Source organism: Trichechus manatus, unplaced genomic scaffold, assembly GCF_000243295.1.
Source record: "Trichechus manatus latirostris isolate Lorelei unplaced genomic scaffold, TriManLat1.0 scaffold00048, whole genome shotgun sequence".
In the NCBI taxonomy this organism is placed as follows: domain Eukaryota; kingdom Metazoa; phylum Chordata; class Mammalia; order Sirenia; family Trichechidae; genus Trichechus; species Trichechus manatus.
In genome coordinates, this window is record NW_004443984.1 from 10,417,789 (window position 1) to 10,438,218 (window position 20,430).

At 47.0% G+C, this 20,430-nt stretch overlaps 1 protein-coding gene across 2 annotated transcripts in view; it reads left to right on the top strand.

Annotated features, from left to right (window-relative positions):
* The first annotated feature begins 243 nt into the window (after nt 1–243).
* Nucleotides 244–20,430, top strand: part of CAPZB (capping actin protein of muscle Z-line subunit beta) — a 159,353-nt gene continuing 139,166 nt past the window's right edge. For both annotated transcript variants that reach the window (XM_004377186.2, XM_023732141.1), the window contains exon 1: nt 244–445. In XM_004377186.2, coding sequence (XP_004377243.1) covers nt 443–445 — 3 coding nt within the window. In that variant the 5' untranslated portion in view covers nt 244–442. The remainder of the gene's footprint in view (nt 446–20,430) is intronic.

Consider the following 20,430-nt stretch of genomic DNA (forward strand, 5'->3'; position numbering starts at 1 on the left):
AGGAGGCCCGTGGGCACGGCCCCTCTGCTGCCACCGCTTCTGCAGGCAGGCACAGAACCAGCGGCTCCGTCCTGGAGCTCACCGAACCCCCCCCCCCGGAGTCCAGCCTCATCCCCCACCCCGCCTACTCTGCCGGCCTTGCCACCACGCCCCGCCCCGCCCCTCACTTCCCCATTCGACGCTCCTCCCCCCGCGCCGCGCTCCTTACTTGGTGATCGCTGCGGCCCTGCGCGCTCATTGGCCGAGACCTGGCTGCGTGGGGGGCGGGCCCGGCCCCGGGCCGGGGCGGGGAAGTGAAGGTGGCGGCGGCCCGGCGCGGGGGGAGGGGGGCGCTGACCCGGATGTTCACTCCTGGGCACCCGGGGAAGTGGAAGCGCCGGGCTCTGTTGCGGGGGGGAGAGTCACAAACGCCGGGACTGGGACCGCTGTCGCCGCCGCCACCATGGTAAAGGCCCGACGTCACCCTCCTCCAGCCCCGGGGGCCCCGCCGGCGCTCGCGTTCCCCTCCCCCACCGAGCCCCGGCCAGTGAAGGGAGTGTTCCCGGGGGTGGGGGAGGGGCGGGGTCCCGGGCCCTAGGTAGACACCATCCTTACCAGCTCAGCAGGGGGCTGCCGGCCCGGGAGGCTTGGTTGTTCATTGACCCTGTCTGTCCCTCCCAGCCCTCGCCCTTGGCTCAAGCTGGAGCCCCAGTCTCCACCTCTGGGTCCAGGCTAGTTTCCCTGATAGTCCAGGCTAGACCATCCTTTATCCGTGGTCCAGGCCAGGCACCCCCTCCAGTGTCCCAGACGTGGTCCTCCTTTCCCCTTCCCCATGGCACAGGCTAGGTACTCTTCTGTCCTGCCTTACGGCCCACACTAGGCCAACGTTTCTCCCTCCCATGGCCCAGGGTAGGCCGCCGTTTCCCACTGCACTCTGTTCCCCTCTCCGTGGTCCCGGCCTGGAACTCCATCACTTCCCACTTCCCTCCAGTGGCTTTACCTTAGATTTGTACCCCCTCTCCTCCCTCATCCTGAACCTTCTTTCCCCTCCCATACTGTTAAGTCCGGACTTTCTCTCCTTCATGGTCCCTGCCTGGACCTCACCTCCCATTTATGGGCCCCCCCTTGCTACCATTCTTAGTGCAGCCTGGGCCTACGCCCCCCAACTTTACCGTGCCACCAGGGCCGTGCTCCTTGCCCTGCCCCTTGACCCAGGTGGCTCCCTCCCCTATACCTAGAACGAACCTTCCTAGCAGCCTCTCTCTCGGCATGGGAGCGAGGGGAGCTCTCCAGCCAGCGTGGGGGTGGTCACAGTGCTGTGCCTTCTCAGGTTGAGGGTTGCTCCTCCTGGGGAGGCCGCCTGGGAGTGAGTAAGGGAAGGGCGGGCATCTGTGTGCCCGGAAGGCAGCGCAGCGCGCTGTGGGCCTTCCTCCACCTTCGTGCAGCCGGTGCGGTGGGTGCGGTGCTTGAGGAGTGTCCTTCGGCGCGGCGGGTTCCCGCGGCGTCGGGGCATGAGTGGGACGGGAGGGCTGAGTGTAGGGGAGCCGACAGGACAGGGATGAGCACACAATCGCTATTGTGAGGCCTTAGCCTTTGGGGCGCCTCCAGGACCTGAGTCCAACATAAGGCCTGGACACGATGCACCCTAGCAGGCGCAGCCTCCCTTTTCCCCTGAACTGTCAGCTCGTGAGGGTTGGAACTGCTGATTATGGAGGTGCCTCGGATCAGGTGAGCTAGACGGGGCTGGAGAGAACTCCACTTGTGGTGTTTGTTTTGGTAATGAAGGCAGGTGCTGCTGTCTGGCTGATCTGACAGGCCTGGGGTTTCACATAGGTCCGTAGAGCCCCTCACATGGGAGTCTGCTCTCTTTCCACTTTGGAACCTTCTGCAGGGCAGACCCAGCACCCAGGCTGGAAGAGCCAGAGGGCTTCTGTTTCACACAGTCAGGGAACCTGTGGATATGAGACTGACAGTGCTGAGCCCATCCACCTGCTGCATCAGGGCCCTGCTGTGGGGTTCCTCCCGCCCTGCACTGGGCGGATGCTTGTGTTTAGACTTCGGGCCCCAAGGGGTTTGAGGATCCTGGTTCATTATTTAATCAAGGGGTGTTGCTGAATAGGGGACTGATTCAGCCTGGCTAAGGATTTTCTTGCTGCATTCCTGTATACTGATTAAAAACATGGCCAGTGCCATTTTTAATGTTATTGGACTTCTCCAATAGCACTGATCCAGAGCTGGCTGCGTGGGGGGTGGACCTAGCCCTGGGGCTCGGTAGGCAAGGGTTTCTCCAGGACAGTTATGGGATGAGGACTTTAAAAGTGGACTGAAGTTTTGTAAGTGTGCCCCCAGGGCAAAAGCGGGTGTGTGTGGATGGAGTGGTGAGTGGAGAGGTGGGGCTGCAGAGGCAGGTCTGCAGAGACAGCATATCAGGCAGGGAGAGACGTTTGGCCTTGGCCTCCTGGGTGCCTGATTCTGATGAGATTTGATGGGACGGTGCCTGTAATGACCCAGGAAGAGCATGATGGCACTTGAGGCTCCACAAGAGTTCTGTACTTGGCTCTCATTTGGACAGTCTGAAAAGACTATGGAAGAGATGAGGGAAAAGGACTAACATTTCCTGGGGGCCTCCTAGGTGCCAGGCACTGTGCTGTGTGCTTCATCTATATGAGCCCATGTAATCCACACAAAGCCCTTTGGGGGTAGTTGCTTTCCCGTTTTACAGGTAAAGAAACTGAGGCTTAGGGTGTGAAGTAACTTATTTAAGGTGTTGCCTGGTCAGTGGAAGAGGAAGCACAAATGGCAAGCTCCAAACTGAGTTCCTCCCACTGTACCAGGCTGCCTGCCTGTGTTGGAAGATGTAAATGACGCTGTTTAAAAACCATAGCAGTGGGAGACCCAGAGGGGGAAAGGAGGAGGAGTATTTATTGACTACTAACTGTGTACTAGGCTCTTTGCATAGAAGATCTCATTTAATAGTTTAGCTTGGGTGAGAATGTGAGCTCTTTGAGGGCAGTGATTTTTGTCTTATGTTTTCCATAGCTGTATTCCCAGTGCCGAGAACTGTGTCTGGCACTGAAGCAAATGGCTTGCAATGCTCTCTTTTGGAATGTGTCTATATCCATGAACTTGGTCTCTTGGATTTCACACTAATTCTCAGTAACTTGTTCTTAGTATCCCCTAGGCTTATAAATAATTTCTTGCTGATTATTGTTCAGTTTATCCCCTACTTAAATACCCTGACTAATAAACCAGTGTAGACAGTTGGGTTAAAACGGAAGTGGTGATGTGGGGTTGCATCGTAGATAAATGAATGAAGACTGTGGAAGTTTTTCTTTTTACTAGGTTTGACAGTAAAGAAAACAACTAGATCTCAGTCATGGGGGAACATAGCAGTTCGGTAATCTGAAATGCATTTGACTTTGGAATGAATTCCATGATTTTTGTTGTCAACGGTTTCTCCTCAGTTAAAACTGCATAGGCAAATGGAATTTATTTGCATTCCCTTAGTAGGTAATAACTTTTTAAGTGCTTTACAGTTTCAAAGCACTTTTCCTTACACAGGTTAGAATTATGATTCCAGTGCTGGGTGGTAGGGCTGTTGCAGTGGCCCGGTCTTGAGTTGTCAGTCCAGCTCACAGATGGTTTTGCCTGACAGGAGCTGATAGAAGCTTGTGGTATTGTTATAAGGTGAAACAATATAGTTGACGCTAATGTGTCTTGGTTAGTCTCCTAGTGTGGATGAGATACATAGTTCAACCGAGACCCAACACGTATATACAGCCCTATTCATTTAGACCCAACTGGCCTCTTTTTATAAGGAGCCCTGGTGGCGTGGTGGGTAAGTGCTTGGCTGCTAACCAGAAGGTCAGTGGTTCAAACCTGCCAGCTGCTCTGAGGGAGAAAGAGGTAGCAGTCTGCTTCTGTAAAGATTACAACTTTGGAAACCCCATGGAACAGTTCTATCCTGTCATGTAGGGTTGCTATGAGTCGGAATTGATTTGATGGCACTGGTTTTTGGCCTCTTTTTGGTGGAAGTTTGAAAAAAGAAGCCAATAGTCGATAGTTTGAGTTTAAGGAGATGATACCTTTGGAAGCAGATATTCCTGTTTATTACTTGGAAGTCTTATACATTCCATGGGAGTGGAAGAGACAGATGACTGACAGCGCAGGGAGATGGGTGGCTGGGCAGGTACATCGACAATTCAGAATCCTGCTGCCCAGGCTGATAAGTGCTTACAGTTGGCAAATACAGAGGCATGTTAGGGGGTACCCGAAGCTACAGGATAACGTTAATGCAGTGAATGTTTATTAAGTGCCTACTCTGGGCTTAGCTCTACTTTATGTGCCAAGGATGTGGTGGTGAGCAAGACATACAAGAGTCTGCATCCTCCCAGTTTACATTGTAGTGAGGGGTGGGGTGGACATCACTCTTACCTTATGTTTAAGGGGGAAAAGTCTTGTTTAATATAGATGCAAGCATGTATATGTTTGCATGAGGCGTGACAGAAACCTTAAGAGAAGGTTGGGGCTTGTGCCAGGCTTTACTCCCAGACCCTGTTTCGTGTACCTACTCTTGCCTCGGCCATCACAGGGGGAATGGGTTGTACTGCAGACTATCTGTTCCCCTTCAGACCAGCTCTCTCCCACCTAGGAATGTACCCTTGTGGTGCCACAGGAGTCCAGCTTTTCTGACCTGGGTAGCTACCATTGACTGAACTCCAGCAATGTGATGTAGGTTATATTTCAGTCCCTGGTTTACTTATGAGGAACCTGAGGCCTGCGAAGTTGCCTGACCAGTGTGAGTGGCAGGCCTGGGACTTGAGTCGAGGTCTGCCTGACTCCCATGCCGGATACTAACTCTGTTTTTCAGAAACAGATGAGTGATAGGGTCCATAAGTACAGGATCTTGTCCCATTTTCCCTTGCAGCAGATGCCACCAGTGGGCGGGGGGTGGGGGGTGGGGAGTGGTGTGGAAGCCCAAAAGATGCAGTTGCAAGGTCACCCGTGTTGGGACCAGCCAGAACAATGCCATTTCCAAACCAAGACTTTCACAGATTTATGTTTTAGTGTTGGGTGGCAGAGACTTATTAAGGGGCACCAGCCCTGGGCCATGCACTCTGCTAGGAACTTTGGCCCACTAAATCCTCCTTGCAATAGCCCGATGAGGAAGGCTCCACCTTCACCTTCGAGGGAGGCAGCATAGTATAAATAGTTAGGAGCCAGACTGCCTCAGGGTAATAAGAAGTACATACCTCATAGGATTATTATGAGGGTTAAATGAGATAGTTCACATGTAGTGCTTCGGACAGCACCTGGCACATTTATGTTGTAATTATCTATGTTGTAATTATTATTATCCCCATTTTACAGGTGAGACTCAGAGAGGTTTGTGGTTAGTCCCTCTGTAGCGTCTAAGTGGAGGAATTGGGTTTTCTTACTCGAGATCTAGACCCCTTTCCTCCACACCTTAGGCCTGCAGAAGGTGTATTTGAAGTTTGCTTGGGTTTGGGCAGTGCCTTGAATCAAGAACTTCCCTATAAGAGCCTGAGGCTCTATTTCCCACAGAACACAAAGCTCTCTGTGAGATAGACCCACGTGTTGCCACAGCCTGGGGCTGCATTTTAGGGCCAGATGCCTCATTTGTGCGTGGTGAAGCCCCCTGTGATGGAGAGTCCTTGCCCTCTTCCAGGCTTGGGAGAAGAGGGATAGGGCTGGGGCAGAGCATGTGAGCTCTGTGAGATCAGGGACCTTGTCTGTTTGGTTCCCACTGACTATCCTGCACCTCACACAGGGCTGCCTGACGCTTAGTGAGCACTTCATAAGTACTGAATGAATGAGGCGGTGAGAGCTGAGAGGTGGGCTGCCTTTCATTTTGGTGCCTGCCCTATAAAACACTACATGGTGGTGAGGATGCGGGCCTTTGAGTTGGGCAGACCTGGGTTTGAGTCCTACCTCTGCCACTCAGTATGTGACCTTAAGTGAGGAGTCTCATCTCCCCTGGCCTCGGTTTCTTAATCTGTAGCATGAGGATAACATGCTTCATAAGGATACCAGGGGAAGAAATGAAGTTTGTTGTGTACAGGTAGTTCCTGACTTATGATGGGGTTCTGTTCTGACAGCCCCGTTGTCAGTTGGTTCTGATGTAAGTTGAATATCTCTTTTTTTAAAATAGTTTTCGTTATTATTGCCTTTTATTATCAGTATCTTTATAAATCCAATCTTTGAACATCTACTAGTGAACATCTGAGAATGATAACATCAGCAGATTATGCGCTGCAACATTATATGTAGTACCTATTACTAATGTTGAAATGTACAAAAAAAACAAAAACAGGCGGTTCTAAGGGCAATTCGTCATAACTCCAATAAGTTGTAAATTGGGAACCTGTCCTTAATCCAGTGCCTGGCACGCGGTAAGGGTGGCTATGATTATTGTCTTACTCTGCCTACCACAGAGTAAGGGACACAATAGAATCCATAATCACTGTTCTCTAATCCAGGAGGGGAGTAATAAGAGAAAAGATAGTAAGGGCCACGTTTGTGCTGTGGTCTACTCATCTCTGTGGACTTGGCTCCAGCTCGTCTTCCTTCATGAAGTCCTGCAGACCCCTCCCACCCTCAGTCAGCCTGGGAAGCTGGGCATGAAGGCTGGGAAGACCTGGCTCAGGCAGGTGGGGTAGGGCCAGTCAGGGGAGGCCTTTCCAGGCAGGGCAGGAACAAGAGCAAAGGTCAGGGGCATGGGGAGACTGGTGAGTTTGGGGGCCAAGGAGAGTGAGTTGGGAGTGAGTTGTGGAACACTTGAGTTGCTAAGCTAAGAAGTTTGCACTTGATCTGGGACATCGTGGAGCCAGTTAGATTTTTGACAGGGCAGGTAGAAATTTGAGGAGGCTGGCAGAGTAGTGGTATTTTAGGAAGAGTAATCTGGTTGTGGCATGTAGGAAAGACTGGGGAGGTGAAGGAGATAGGAGTGCGGCTTTCACAGGCATCCGCCCCTGAGGTTATGAGGGTCTGTGCCGCTGTGGCTGTGGGTATGGAAAGGAAGGGGTGGTTGAGAAAGATAGGGAGCCAGAGTGAGACGCAGTGATTTACCACCTCTGGCACTGAGGGGGAGGCTTCTGCCCCCAGAGTTCTTCTCTGTAGACATTCTGATTGGATGATTTATCATTGACTCAACAAGTAATTTCTGGTCAGTTTAAATCCTAGATAGTGGTGTCTGCAAGGCCTTGATAATCTGTTAACCAATGGGGGATTTCAGTCTAGTTAACCCAGTGATCCGTCTGTCGGCCATTCTGTATTTGCTGGTGGCACCAAGTTCATCTCACCTGGCACAACATTAGGCTCTGGGCATACAGAAATGCCTGAGACACCGTCTGGTGAAAGTGAGGGAGACAGATGAGAGTCGTGGGGTGGGGGTGGGTCCTGCACGGTGGCTGTGATAATGAGAGGAGCTAGCGTTGATTATCTCTTCCTAATATTCAGAACAATCTTATGAGACCAGTTTTCTGATTATCAGCTCAGGAAACTGAAGCCTCCCCAGGCAGTTTGCTCCCAGAGCCTGTGCTCCTGACAGGCTCCGCTGCTTATCTAGTGTTGTTTTTCCATCAGATCACTCCTTCTGTGGACACTTACTGAGCAGTCAGACCTATTAAAATATGTTGAGTCTCACTCTTAAAGTTAAATGGAGGAGACGGATGGAAACCAGTAATCTAAGATTCCGAGAGGCCCTGGGGGTAAGTGTAGAGCTAGTGTGGGGAAGTCCACAACCCATGGGCCTTAGGGAGGCCGCTTACCTGCCTGTTTTCATGCTTCCTCCTGCTGGCACCCCACGTTTCTGACATTTGTTTAGGAACCCATGAAGAGGAGCCTTCATAGGGACAGACGATAGATACTAGCTCTATTTCTTCCAAGGCAGCAGCCCTGGTGGTTACTCTCCACCTGCTGCATGGAGGTTATTATGAGAATTCAGTGAGCTTGTGTGTGGAAAGTGTAGAACAGGTGCCTGGCACTTTATAAGTGCAGGAGGAGTGTTGGCCATGATTATTGTGGTTATTGTTTTGTTAGTATGGGCGGCTGATAGGTAATGTTTCATTTAACCTCCCAACCAGCCTGGAAGACAGGTGGTAGCCCTCTATTCTCTGGATATCCCAAGAGGTAAAGTCCCTTGCCCAAGGCTAGCAGTCTAAAGGAGTCCATCCCAGTGTTTGCTGGCCCCAGAGCTCTTACAACACTGCAGATCTCAAGTGGTTGTTACCACCGATCAGGCTCTGAACTTCTCCACCCTCTGCTTAAACTGCTCGGTGAAGCTTCCGCTTCTAGCGCTGAACTCAGTTCGTATCTGCTCCAAAACCATTATCGTATTAGCAGTATTTGGGCTTACTGTCTCAGAGGTTTCTATAAGAAGATTTAGGCAAGGGACTCATTACATTTAACAAGTGAAATCCCTTTAATTTAAAATACTAAGGATATGAAAAGATGCTTCTGAGTGCACCCTTTCTGCTGGGATAAGTGAATAGCAAGCAGCCGCCCATGAGAATTGAGCTAAAGGCATTTTCTGGTGGTACCACATACCCTTTCCCTTTTCAGTTGTAGCTGGGATGGGTAGACACAGGGCTCAGGTCCAGCTTGCTCACATTTGGTGTTGCTACTCAGGGCTTCTCCAGTGAAGCTTTGGCTTTGATGGGCTGTACGTGGTTTCACACGTGTGGGCTTCCTGCATGCAGCTTTGTGCTCAGAAACTGGAAGGGGAGCTTTTATCCATCGCTTGTTCCTGGTGAAGAGCCTAATTTTAGGGTACTCTGTGGTCCCTGAAAGGAGCCCTGGTTGCACAGTGGTTAGAGCACTCGGCCACTAACCAAAAGATTGGTGGTTTGAACCCACCAGCCACTCCATGGGAGAAAGATGTGGCAGTCTGCTTCCATAAAGATTACAGCCTTAGAAACCCTATAGGGCAGTTCTGTAGGGTCACTATGTTCTGTAGGAACTGACTCAGTGACAACAGGTGGTCCCTGAATGAGCTACTCTTGAATTTCTCTCTGTCCCATCTTTGTTTCTCTCAGTCCTTAGCATCTCTGCTGAGCGCACCTCTCCCGGTGAACTCCTGGACAGCGTATGGTCCCTGGGGCTGGCGGTGGCTCTGTCACTGAGGAGCTCAGACCCAGCTCAGAGTAGTGGCCAGGCTGGGCCGGTTCAGGTGCTTTGCTCTGTTTCAGGCGTGAGCTGTCCTCAGTGTGTATCCTCCTCTAGACAGCTCCTCTCCTGAAGTCTCTCAGGCATTGGCTGGTGCAGGCCTCAGGTTATCCTGAGACTCATCTTGAGAGGCACTCTTAGTACAGGAGTTGGAGGTTGCCCTGAAATAGCAGACTTCATTCCATAGGCGATTAAGTATTCACTCCTGGATTCTAATAGTCACAACAATAGTGCCTTCCTTGTGCCAGCGTCTCTGCTGGGTGCCTGCAGTCATTATTTCCTTCAGTTCTCTCAACCCTGGCCCTGGGAGGTCAGGTTCCTCATTTTGCAGATAAGGAAACTGAAGCTCAGGAAGGTTTAGTAATTTGCCAAAGGACCCCAAGCTAGTAGTGGCAGAGTTAGCGTTCAGATCCAGATCCATCTGAGCCAGAAGGTCATGCTTATTGAACTCTGCCACCCTGCCTCTATGCACAGACTTGCCGGAACACTCTTTTTACAGATGGGGAAACTGAGGCCAAGAGATGGCTTCAGAAGTCTAGGTTTCGTTTAGAAATTATAAGATATTTCAGGTTGTTGAAATGAAAGCAGATGTAACTTTCTGAACTTCAGTCTGTTTTAGAAAGGTACCTAAAAAAAAAAAACCAAACCCGTTGCTGTTGAGTCGACACCGACTCATAGCAACCCTATGCCTGCTAATCCTTAAAATGTTAGATATATTATTTTAGCTTAGAATCCGTGGAGTGCAGCTTGGCATTCTGGGCAGGATAGTGCTGTTCATGCAGGACTGTGTTGAGTGTTTGTATCCTGCCTGTTAAATGAATGCCAGCAGCCCCTCTAGTCACTGTGATAGCCCCTGCTGAGAGCCGTTGATTGACAAAATCTTGCAGGATTCCCTTGGCTTTTTTTTTTTTTTTTAATGAAGCCCCGCCCCAGCCCTGGGGACCACGTACAGCATAGAGTCACTGGGTCCCAAGGGAGAAAGAGGATACTGGCCCATTTTAACAGTTGCATGACCTTGCACAGGTTGAGTTGGTTACCTTCACTCTGCCTGAGTGGTTCGTTTTCTTATCCTCAGGAGGGAAGGTGAACGATGAGTCCTCACCGTTCTGAGTTGTGAACGCTGTCATGGTGTTACCCTGTCCCTGGTACCCAGGTCACACTGCTTTATAAATGTTGAATGTATGAGTGAATGACTCAGCCAGTTACCCTCAAGTCAGCTCTGACTCATGGCAACCCCATGTGGGTAAGAGAAGAGCTGTGCTCCATAGGGTTTTCAGTGGCGGACTTTTTGGAAGTAGATTGCCAGGCCTTTCTTCCGATGCCTTGCTGGATGGATGTGAACCTCTAACCTTTCAGTTAGCAGCTGAGTGCGTTAACCTTTACACTACCTAGGGATTCCAAGGAATGACTAGTAATAAGTGTAAGATTCTCTCCCCCCCAATTAGGTTGAGCTCTATGAAGTTGCTGTTTTACTAGATCAGAAATGGTTGAATAATGACATTTCATATGGTTCAGCCTAATACAGACTGAATACTAGGGTGGGGCCCTTCCAGCATGAGACTTTCTAACAGCATCCACATCTCTCTTTGGACTTGAACTCTCAGCCAGACCTTGCTTCTTATGAAGTTATTGGTGTTAGCCCATTAGTTAAAGTGACAAAAATGGAAGGTGCTGACTGGGGTCTGCCTCAGAGATTGGGTCAGCACACTCTTTAACTAAGTATGTCACCCCTGGCATTAATGACTGTCTGTGGTACTGCCATTGGTGGCATTGGGGGCTGGTGGGAACAGTAATCTTAATAATTTACTTGCCATGTGGCGGGCACTAAACACTTAGCCCAAAGTCACACTACTAGCTGTTCTTGGAGCTTCAGAACGGGCCTGGGCAGTCTTGATTCCTTAGTCCAGGGGCAGTGAAGTGCTGGCTTTAGAGCCAGACTGCCTGGCTTCACGTCCAAGCCACGTAGACCTGGGCATTTTTCTTCACTTTCTGCTTCAGCTTCCTTGTCTGTGAAATGGTGAGAACAAAAGTATCCTTTCTGATAGATTTTATGAGGAGTAAACAAGTAAAGCCAGGCACATGGTATTGTTAACTGTTATTATTATTATTAACAATAACATTGTGTTATCATCAGCAACTTGGACTCTTAGAGCTGAAAAGGACTTCCAGTGCGGAAACTCCCTTCGCTTTGTTTTAGGAGGAGTCTGGACTTTGTGTTGACACTGAGGAGGCGTTCCTTCTCCCATAGCTTATTGGAAAGCTTTGTTAGCTCTGCGCCTCACAGAGCAGGCACCTGCCTCTCTGCGAATAAGTTGTTTAAAATGGTGCTTTTGTTTCAAGTTATAATAAAAGTCACTCTTCTGGAAAATGGCTTAATTTTTTTCTTTCTCCCAGCATGAGTGGCGAACCCTGGAGTGCCAGTTATATTTGGTACCCAGAGCCTTGAGGGAACCAGAGCATGGTGCTTATCCGTGATCCTGGTTTCCCACCCACCCTACCCCTCCACAGGTACTGTGTTTATTTTTTTATCCCTTTTCTCCTTTACTGAAGGGGGCAGGTTTTCATAGGCGCGCTCAGCTTCTACTAACCACTGTATTTGTGAACTACCATGAAGGCTTGCCTTGGGATTTATAATGCTTTATTTTAAGGGCGTGTGTTTGATGTTAAGGCAGGTAGAGAGTGTTGAGGGTTAGGGGTATAAGGAGGAGGCAAGATGAAGGAAAATGGGGGAAAAAAAATACTGATTGTTGGAAGGCAGCCTGGTGTGGTATAATGGGATACCCCTGGATCTGAAGCCCACCTTGACTGCATCTGAACTGTGTGAGCTTGATTGGGTTACTTCATCTCTCCGAGCCTCAATATGTTGATCAGTAAAATGGATATAATCCATTATAACCCTCACAGGTAGTGGACAGGATTAAATAAGAATAATGTAGATAAAGTGCTATAGCTGAAGGCCTCACCTGTGGACACTTAATGCAAGCCAGTTATCTGTGAGAATTTCATTAATCATTGTTTGAATTAGCACCATTCCATGGGGGGAAGGGGATTGGATTGAGTCTTAAAAAAATTCCTGTATTTAAGGGATGTTGTGAATCTAAAATGCAGGTAGTAATGATCACACTAAGGAGAGACCCTGACTTTTGGGCTTCTAGGGTGCTTGCTCTTGGACCACTCTTTTCAGCTGGTCCCTGCACACGTGCTTACAGGATTTATCACGCAAGGGGGCGTGCATGGGCCAGCCCCTGTCCTCTGGGCCCTATAGACACGTCCTCTGTAAGCATTATCGGAGCCCTCGTTATTTCCTCATTTTGCAGATGTGGAAATGGAGGCTCTGTGAGGTTAAAAGGTGTCTTGTGTGAGGTCACACAGCTAGTAAGGAGCAGAAGTGGCCTTTAAACCCAGTCCTTCCTGATTCCAAAATCCAGCCCTCACGTACACACTGGAGATTGGTCCAAGGATGTCATTTTCATCTGTAGTCGTCCCCAGTTTACAACATATTAAGAGTTATGATGAACCGCACGTACGACTGTCCTTTTTTTGTACATCTTATTGTTAGTAATATGTACTACATACAATGTTACGACACATGATTTGCTGATGTCATCATATCTGTAAGTTTATATGTAATGTTCCTAACCCCCAAAGACAAGTAACGATCAGATTTATAAAGATACTGACAATAAAAGGCAATAATAACGAAAACAACAACAACAAAAAACCCTGTAGTGTTTGACTTCTGTCAGAACCAACTTACGACCTTCTGTCGTTGGAGCAGGACCCCGTCGTAAGTCAGGGACTACCTGTACAAGGAGAGTGCTTTATGTTGGTGATTCTAATAAATGTTCTTTAGCGGTTTTTAAATCTTTGCAGCCCTGGCAGACTTTGCTGGATGGCTGCCTCCTGGTTTTGCTTTGATGACTTGGAACTCATCTTAACACACACGAAGAATGAACTTAGAGTTACTATAGTTATTCATTTAAAAAGGAGCCTCATTTCCCATCTACTAGCTTCTAACTGAGGCAGTGTTTTGTTGGTTATACATAAGGTCCCTCTGAGTTGGAGCTGACTCGATGGCACCTAACAACAACTTCTAACCCATAGTCAGGGTTTGGAATCACCTTTGAGGCCCAGGTCCTATGTAGTGTTTTTCCTTCCCTTCCCTCTTTCGTCCTCTTCTCTCATCTAAAGCCCAGGCAGACTGTGAAATAATGGAACATAGTGTGGGGATAATAGCTAGATGTCATTCACCAAGCTGGCATTTGAACTTGGGACTAACTTACTCCACCCCCTGGCTCTGTCACACTTGGCAGCTTGGGACCAGAAGTGAACAGAGAGGCCATAGTCTGCTGCCTGTATAGATAACCAGCAGATAACTAATTAGTCCACCTCTTTTAGGGGTGAAGCTAAACCAAGGTACTGGAACAGATCCCTGGCCTCAGCTTAGAGCTCAGGGCTGTGGATGATAACATCTGCTCACAAGATGGGCAGACCACCAGGTCCTCAGTTTATGGCAGCCTCTATGACTTTTAATCTTCTTTGCTCTAAGTGATATTCCTGAGAAGTAGGTTCAGGCTTCAGATTTCCTTAACCACCTTGATTTCATCATTCCTTCCTTTAAATAACTTCCTCCCCAGGCATTTATCCAACTGCTAGCTAGAATTCCCTTGTCCTTTTGCCTACCACAAGCGGACTTTATAGGTGTTTTCTCCTTGTGTTGATGGACTACGGTTTCTGAGCTTTCTGGATTCCAGATGGAGAGCACATTCTGGTAATTTTCCCCAGGAGCCTGCTTTTTTTTTTTTGTTGTTTGTTTGATTCCACAGTGTCTGTTTGGTACACAATTGATAACTGGTTGCCAATAACTGGTTGCCGTGGCCCCCAAGGAAGGCTGCCCTGTAGTGTGATCAATTGGCAGAATATGGACGTCTAAATGGAGTGTTTGACTGACCAGTCCTGGCCCTTTATAGCGATGAGCTCAAAGTGCTTTGTCAGGCTTGAATCTTACTCCAGCATCTCTGCAAAGCATTCATTGACCGGTAAAATTCCTTCTATGAGTTGAATTCCATTACATGCCAAAATCTATAAGGAAAAGAAAAAAAAAAAGTGGAAAAAATGATTTCCAAGCCTCAGGTGATAGGCTGTGTATTAGGACAAATAACAACCAAATTCCAAATCAGCTGAAGCATTCAGCAGCCCCTCAGAGTTACTATAGTGAGAAGAAGGTAGTTACTATGTGCTTTGCTTAGTACTTTACATACATTATCCTATTTGGTTTCCAGAATTATCCTGTACATGGATTTATGAATTTTACATATGAGGAAAAGGAGTCTTAGCGAGTTTACATAAATTACTAATAAGTGTCAGAGCCAGGGCTTGAACCCAGCCAGTCTGACTTTAAAGCAGTTGCTCTTAACCTCTACAGTGTTATGGAATTTTACTGCTCACATGATGCTTATGGCTTGTCCAAGTCCCACAGTAAATCATGAGGGCCCTGTGTCCTGCACTGTAGACTGTATACTTTTGAGTAGGCTGTGTCATTTCTGGTGCATAAACTTAGCCCTGTTTGAAAATGTATCTGTGATTGTGCTTCTCCAGGGATGCATGGAAAGACCACTTTTTCCAATATGACATTTTTTTATTGTTATAAAAAATATATAACAACAGTTGCCAATTTAATGTTTTCACATGTACAATTTAGTGACATCAGTTACATTAATCATGTTGTGCAACCATCACCAATACCCATTGTCAAATTTCCATCGCCATCCAATATGACATTTTGAGAGATCTTTATAGCAACTGGGTTGACCGATGTTGAAAGTTGATACCCTGATTTAAAGACGAAATCTAGGGACAGAGTCAAGATTCAAACTCAGGCCTCCTTGATCCTTGTAGTGTACCTAGGAGACTTGAATTGCAAGTTGCAAAAAAAAGGAGAAAGTAGATATTCAGCAGTAGGTTAAAAATGGTGGTACGTCAGTACAATGTAGTGCAGCCATCAAAAATGTTAAATACGATTCTAGCAGTATGGAAAACATTTGTGATACAGTGTTGAGTAAAGCAGAGTAAAACCTTCGAAAGCTGGAACCTGTGTAAGACGGAAACCTGTCAGAGAAGGAAAACACAAATATTTTCCACTAAGCGATAGAAAAGTGGTAAGACTGCTCCCTGTCGAAGGCGGAAAACTTGTGAGATCTGGAAAAACAAGGCAGTCGCATCGAGTTCGGCTCTCACCGGTTTCACTGTACTGTCTTTCCTGTCCTTACAGTTCTGTAAAAAGTTCATATTAAGGATGCCACCTCATGGGGCTTTTGTAAGGATTAAATAAATGAGCAGTTTACTGTGCTCTCTCTGTTAGTTGCAGTGGATATCATATATATGTACATACATATATATATATATATATATATTTTTTTTTTTTTTGGTTCCACGTCCTTCTCTTGACTCATTTCCTTAAAATAAACCCCCAGAATGTGATTACAGGGCTAAAGGGAACAAGCATTTTTCTCTCCACTCATTCTTTCCAGCCTCTTTGCCCTAATAAGTGCTGTCTAACAAGGTAGCCCCTACCTCCCCCCGTCCTCCAGGGCCCTCTGATCTGATCTCATCCTCCCTGCCTGGCAAGCTTCATTTCCTCAGCCTGGCTCCCTGTTCTGGCCAAGTCGAGTGGGCATCTTACATTCCTGCAAAAATGTCCTATTCTAGGATTAGCTTTCACAATTTTTACCACATCTGTCTCTATGCCAGACCATTATTTATTAATGTTTCTCTTTAAATTCCCTCACCATTTAACTTAAATTAGTTAGAAAGGAAACTTTGTCATTACCGTAAGTGGAAAACTGATATTAATTGCCATAGATAGAAGCTACATATTAAAAGTCATTGAAATAAGCATGTAATTACTGATACAAAAGATGCTCATCTTTGGATCACCTAAAATCCTCTGGTGGCTACCATGGCCGACTTGTTCCTGTTTCTGGGCCTCAGTTTGCATCATACTCTTCCTTGTCTTCCTCGCTTCTGCTTGCATCTGTCCCACTTATCCTTTAGGTCTGGCTTGATCCCATCTCCACCACCAAGCCTTCTCTGACTACTGCAGCCCTCCATGTCTGTGTGTCCATCCATCCCTCCAAACAAACAAGCAGACAACACGGAGCTGAGGAAAACGAGGTCCCTTCCCTCCAGGAGCTCACAGCATAGTGGAGGAGATCATAGTGCCCCAGTTGAATATGAGTGCCCAATGACAGGGGCCCTTTGGAAGCCCTCTGTGACCCCTCACCCCTCCATCAGGGGGTCTCTCTGTAACCTGATCAGCCTACTGCCGTCAAGTCGATTCCAACTCATAGCAACCTGATAGTATTTTTTAAAGTTTATTTTGTGTTTTCTTTTGTTATAAAATACGTACATTATAGAAAAATTGGAAAAATACAGAAAAGAAGAAAAAAAATCACCCATATCCTTTCTTCACGGAGTGTTAAAACAAGAATTTTATATTGTTATAAATTCTTTTTTTTTAATTGTGCTTTAAGTGAAAGTTTACAGTTCAAGTCAGTTTCTCATACAAAAATTTATATATACATTACTATGTGACCCTAGCTACTTTCCCTATAATGTGACAGCACACTCCTTTCCACTCCGGATTTCCTTTGTCCATTCAACCAGCTCCTATGTCCCTTACTGCCTTCTCATCTCACCTCTGGACAGGAGCTGCCCATTTAGTCTCATGTATCTGCTTGAGCTAAGAAGCACTCTTTTCATGAGTATCATTTTAAGTCCCATAGTCCAGTCTAATCTTTGTTTGAAGAGTTGGCTTTGGAAATGGTTTCAGTTCTGGGCTAACAGAGAGTCCGGGGGCCATGTCTTCCAGGGTCGCTCTAGTCTCGGTAAGACCATGAAGTTTGTTTGGTCTTTTTACTAGAATTTGAATTCTGCACGCTACTTTTCTCCTGCTCTGTCAGGGACTCTCTGTTGTGTTCCCTGTCAGGGCAGTCACTGGTGGTAGCCAGGCACCATCTAGTTCTTCTGGTCTCAGGCTGATGGAGTCTCTGGTTTATGTGGCCCCTTTGTCTCTTGGGCTAATATTTTTCTTGTGTGTTTGGCGTTCTTCATTTTCCTTTGCTCCAGGTGGGTTGGGGCCAATTGCTGTATCTTAGATGGCTGCTTGCTAGCTTTTAAGACCCCAGACGCCACTCACCAAAGTGGGATGCCGAACATTTTCTTAATAAACTTTGTTATGCCAGTTGACCTAGTTGTCCTCTGAAAGCATGGTCCCCAGACCCCTGCCCCTGCTACTGTGTCCCTCTAAGTGTTTGGTTGTATTCAGGAAACTTCTTAGCTTTTGGTTTAGTCCAGTTGTGCTGACTTCCCCTGTATTGTGTGTTGTGCTTCCCTTCACCTAAGATAATTCTTGTCTATTATCTAGTTAGTGAAGACTGTCTCCCTCCCTCCCCACCCTTCTAACCATCAAAGAATGTTTTCGTCTGTGTTTAAACCATTTCTTGAGTTCTTATAATAGTGATCTCTTACAATATTTGTCCTTCTGTGACTGACAAATTTCACTCAGCATAATGTCTTCCAGATTCATCGATGTTATGAGATGTTTCGCAGATTCATCGTTGTTCTTTGTCATTGCATAGTATTCCATTGTGTGAATATACCGTAATTTGTTTATCCATTCGTCCGTTGATGGGCACCTAGGTTGTTTCCATCTGAGAATTTTATCTTGTCATAAATTCTTCGTAAACATTTTAAATGACTTCACTATTTCAACTGGTTAGATGTACCATAATTTACTTAACTGGTCTCTTGCTATTGGACGCATACTGAAAAAAAAAAAAAAAATTGGATTGATTCTGACTTATAGTGACCTGATAGGACAGAGTAGAACTGTGCCATAGGGTTTCCAAGACTGTAATCTTTACTAAAGCAGACTGCCACATCTTTCTCCTGTGGAGGGGCTGGTGGGTTTGAACTGCTGACCTTTTGGTTAGCAGCTGAGTGCTTAACCACTGCACCACCAGAGCTTCTCTTGGACGCTTAGGGGGTTCTCGTTTTTCTTATGTGTTGCACTGCAGTGAGGGTCTTTGTACAACACTTTTTTTTTTTTATAAATCCTACTCTATTTTGCTAATTGCATGTTATGACTTGGGTCCTGCAGATTGTGTCTTGAAGGGCATGAACTCTCTCTCTCCCTACCTAGGTATAAAACCAGACCAAACCTGTGGCCGTCGAGTCGATTCCAGCTCATAGTGATCCTGTATACATATATATACATGCAAATGTCCTCCAAGCCCAGTATGTGGCACAGGTTGTATCTACCTCATAAGGTTTAGGTATTACAGTGGTAATGCTTTTAAATAGAATTTTCATAGGATTCTTCCTCAAATAATTAGCACTTGATGTGCACTTTTCTAGTAAATAAGTGAATATCTTTTTCAAAGTCTGATAAAAACACTTTCTTCCAGTCTTGAAACTGGGGCGTGTTTCTGGCTCCGGTGTGGTCCTAAGCACCGTTGGTCCCTTGCGGTTTGAGGTGAGAGTTTCATTCTGAGGGCCTGTGGGGTGGGATGGGCCCAGCTCTTGAAAGCCCTGCTGCCCTGCAGTATTTGCTGTTCCCAGCGGCTGATGTTGGTGTGGAAACAGATGTGAGGAGGCATAACGAGGTGTTGCAGGAACCTGAATTATGCTTTAAACCAAAACAGCCCTGGTAATTTGGGCTCTTGTGAGCTGGGAGGCACTTCTGCCTCCCTGCACTGGGAGCTTAAAGGAAGCATGCAGCAAAATAGAGTCTAATTGGGGCGACTGGATCACTGAGGCAAGGACATGTATTAAACATTTACAGCTGGCTCAAGTATCGGGACTAAAGGAAGGCAGTCTTGACAGTAATCTTGGGCAGATAGGACCTGGGACATTTGCTCCCCTTGGCCAGGCTGATGCATAGTGTTTGGATCTTTGGACTTTAGCACGTTTAGGGTGGGAAGACTGCTGGCTTAGGCTAAATAAGCTTTGGAGAAGGGAGTGTTTGACACATCACGCTGGTGTCCTAGCTGCAGGGGACTCATTACCCTGTGTTAAGAGCATAGTCACCTGTAGCAACCAAGGTGGGATTGCTGCTGCTTCACAACATCTGGTTCCGCACTTCTATTGTTTTACTCCTCTCCATTCTCCCTTCTCTATTTCATCTTTTCCTTCTGCTTTTTCTTGTTTTTTCGCTTGCTTCTGAAGCAAGCCCAGAATAGTGTAGGACATGTTTCTCTACTTGGCCATATGCCAGCACAGTGTTTGCTGTATTTGTATGCTACCTTTATTATTATTTAATGTTTTTCTTTAAATTGGCTCGAGCCTAACATCGCCATCTACTTTAGCCTTTTCCTAAGCAGAAACATCTGCAAAGTCACGTTTGATGTATTGTTTTTTCCTATGTATATTAAAAATAGGCAAACCGTTAAATTGCATTTATCCATATCTCCTCTAAAACCTCTCTCAAACCAGGGTTTCGAACCAGAATGAACCAGTTTGAACCCCTGCCGAGAATTTGCGTTTCCAGCCCAGATACCGAATCACAATCTACATTTTAACAAGATCCCCTGGTGATTCTTAGGCATGATGAATTTTGAGAACCTGTATTCTAGTAGTGGTTCTCAGAATTGGTCCTTAACCAGCAGCATTAGCATCTCCTGGGAACTTGTTAGAAATGCAAATTCTCAGCAGGAGTTCGAACTGGAATGACCTGGTTCGAAGCCCTGTCTCAGACGCCAGTGATCTGCACAACTCAGTATGGGAAATGCTGGAGAGGTGGAAAGAGCCCTGCACCACGAGTATGGAGCCCTGAGTTCAGGCCACATCTTGGCTACTGACGTGCTGTATGATGTTGAACTATTCCCCTCCCATCTCTGGCCCTCTTTTTCTTCTTCTGCGTGTTGAACCAGATGAGCGCCAGGATCCTTCTGGCTCAGTAATTCCCAGGATTCTCTGCAGTTGCACCTCTGTGGTTGCCCAGCCTCTTATAGTACCTGGTCCACGGGAGAGCTCAGGACTATGACCTGCACATGTAATCAATTTACTCAAAGAAATAGAGATTTAAAAATATTGCAGCTCAGGAATATTTTGTCTTCACAAGTGTATCTTGTTTTTATTTTGGTTTCAGCTCTCACTGCTTACTGACCAAGGAAGCAGCTTAGTCGAGTGCTAGGAATAAGGGCTTTGGAGCCAGGCAGGATCCTGAACCCCACTGTCCTCTGGCTCCTCCTCTAATGTGGGATG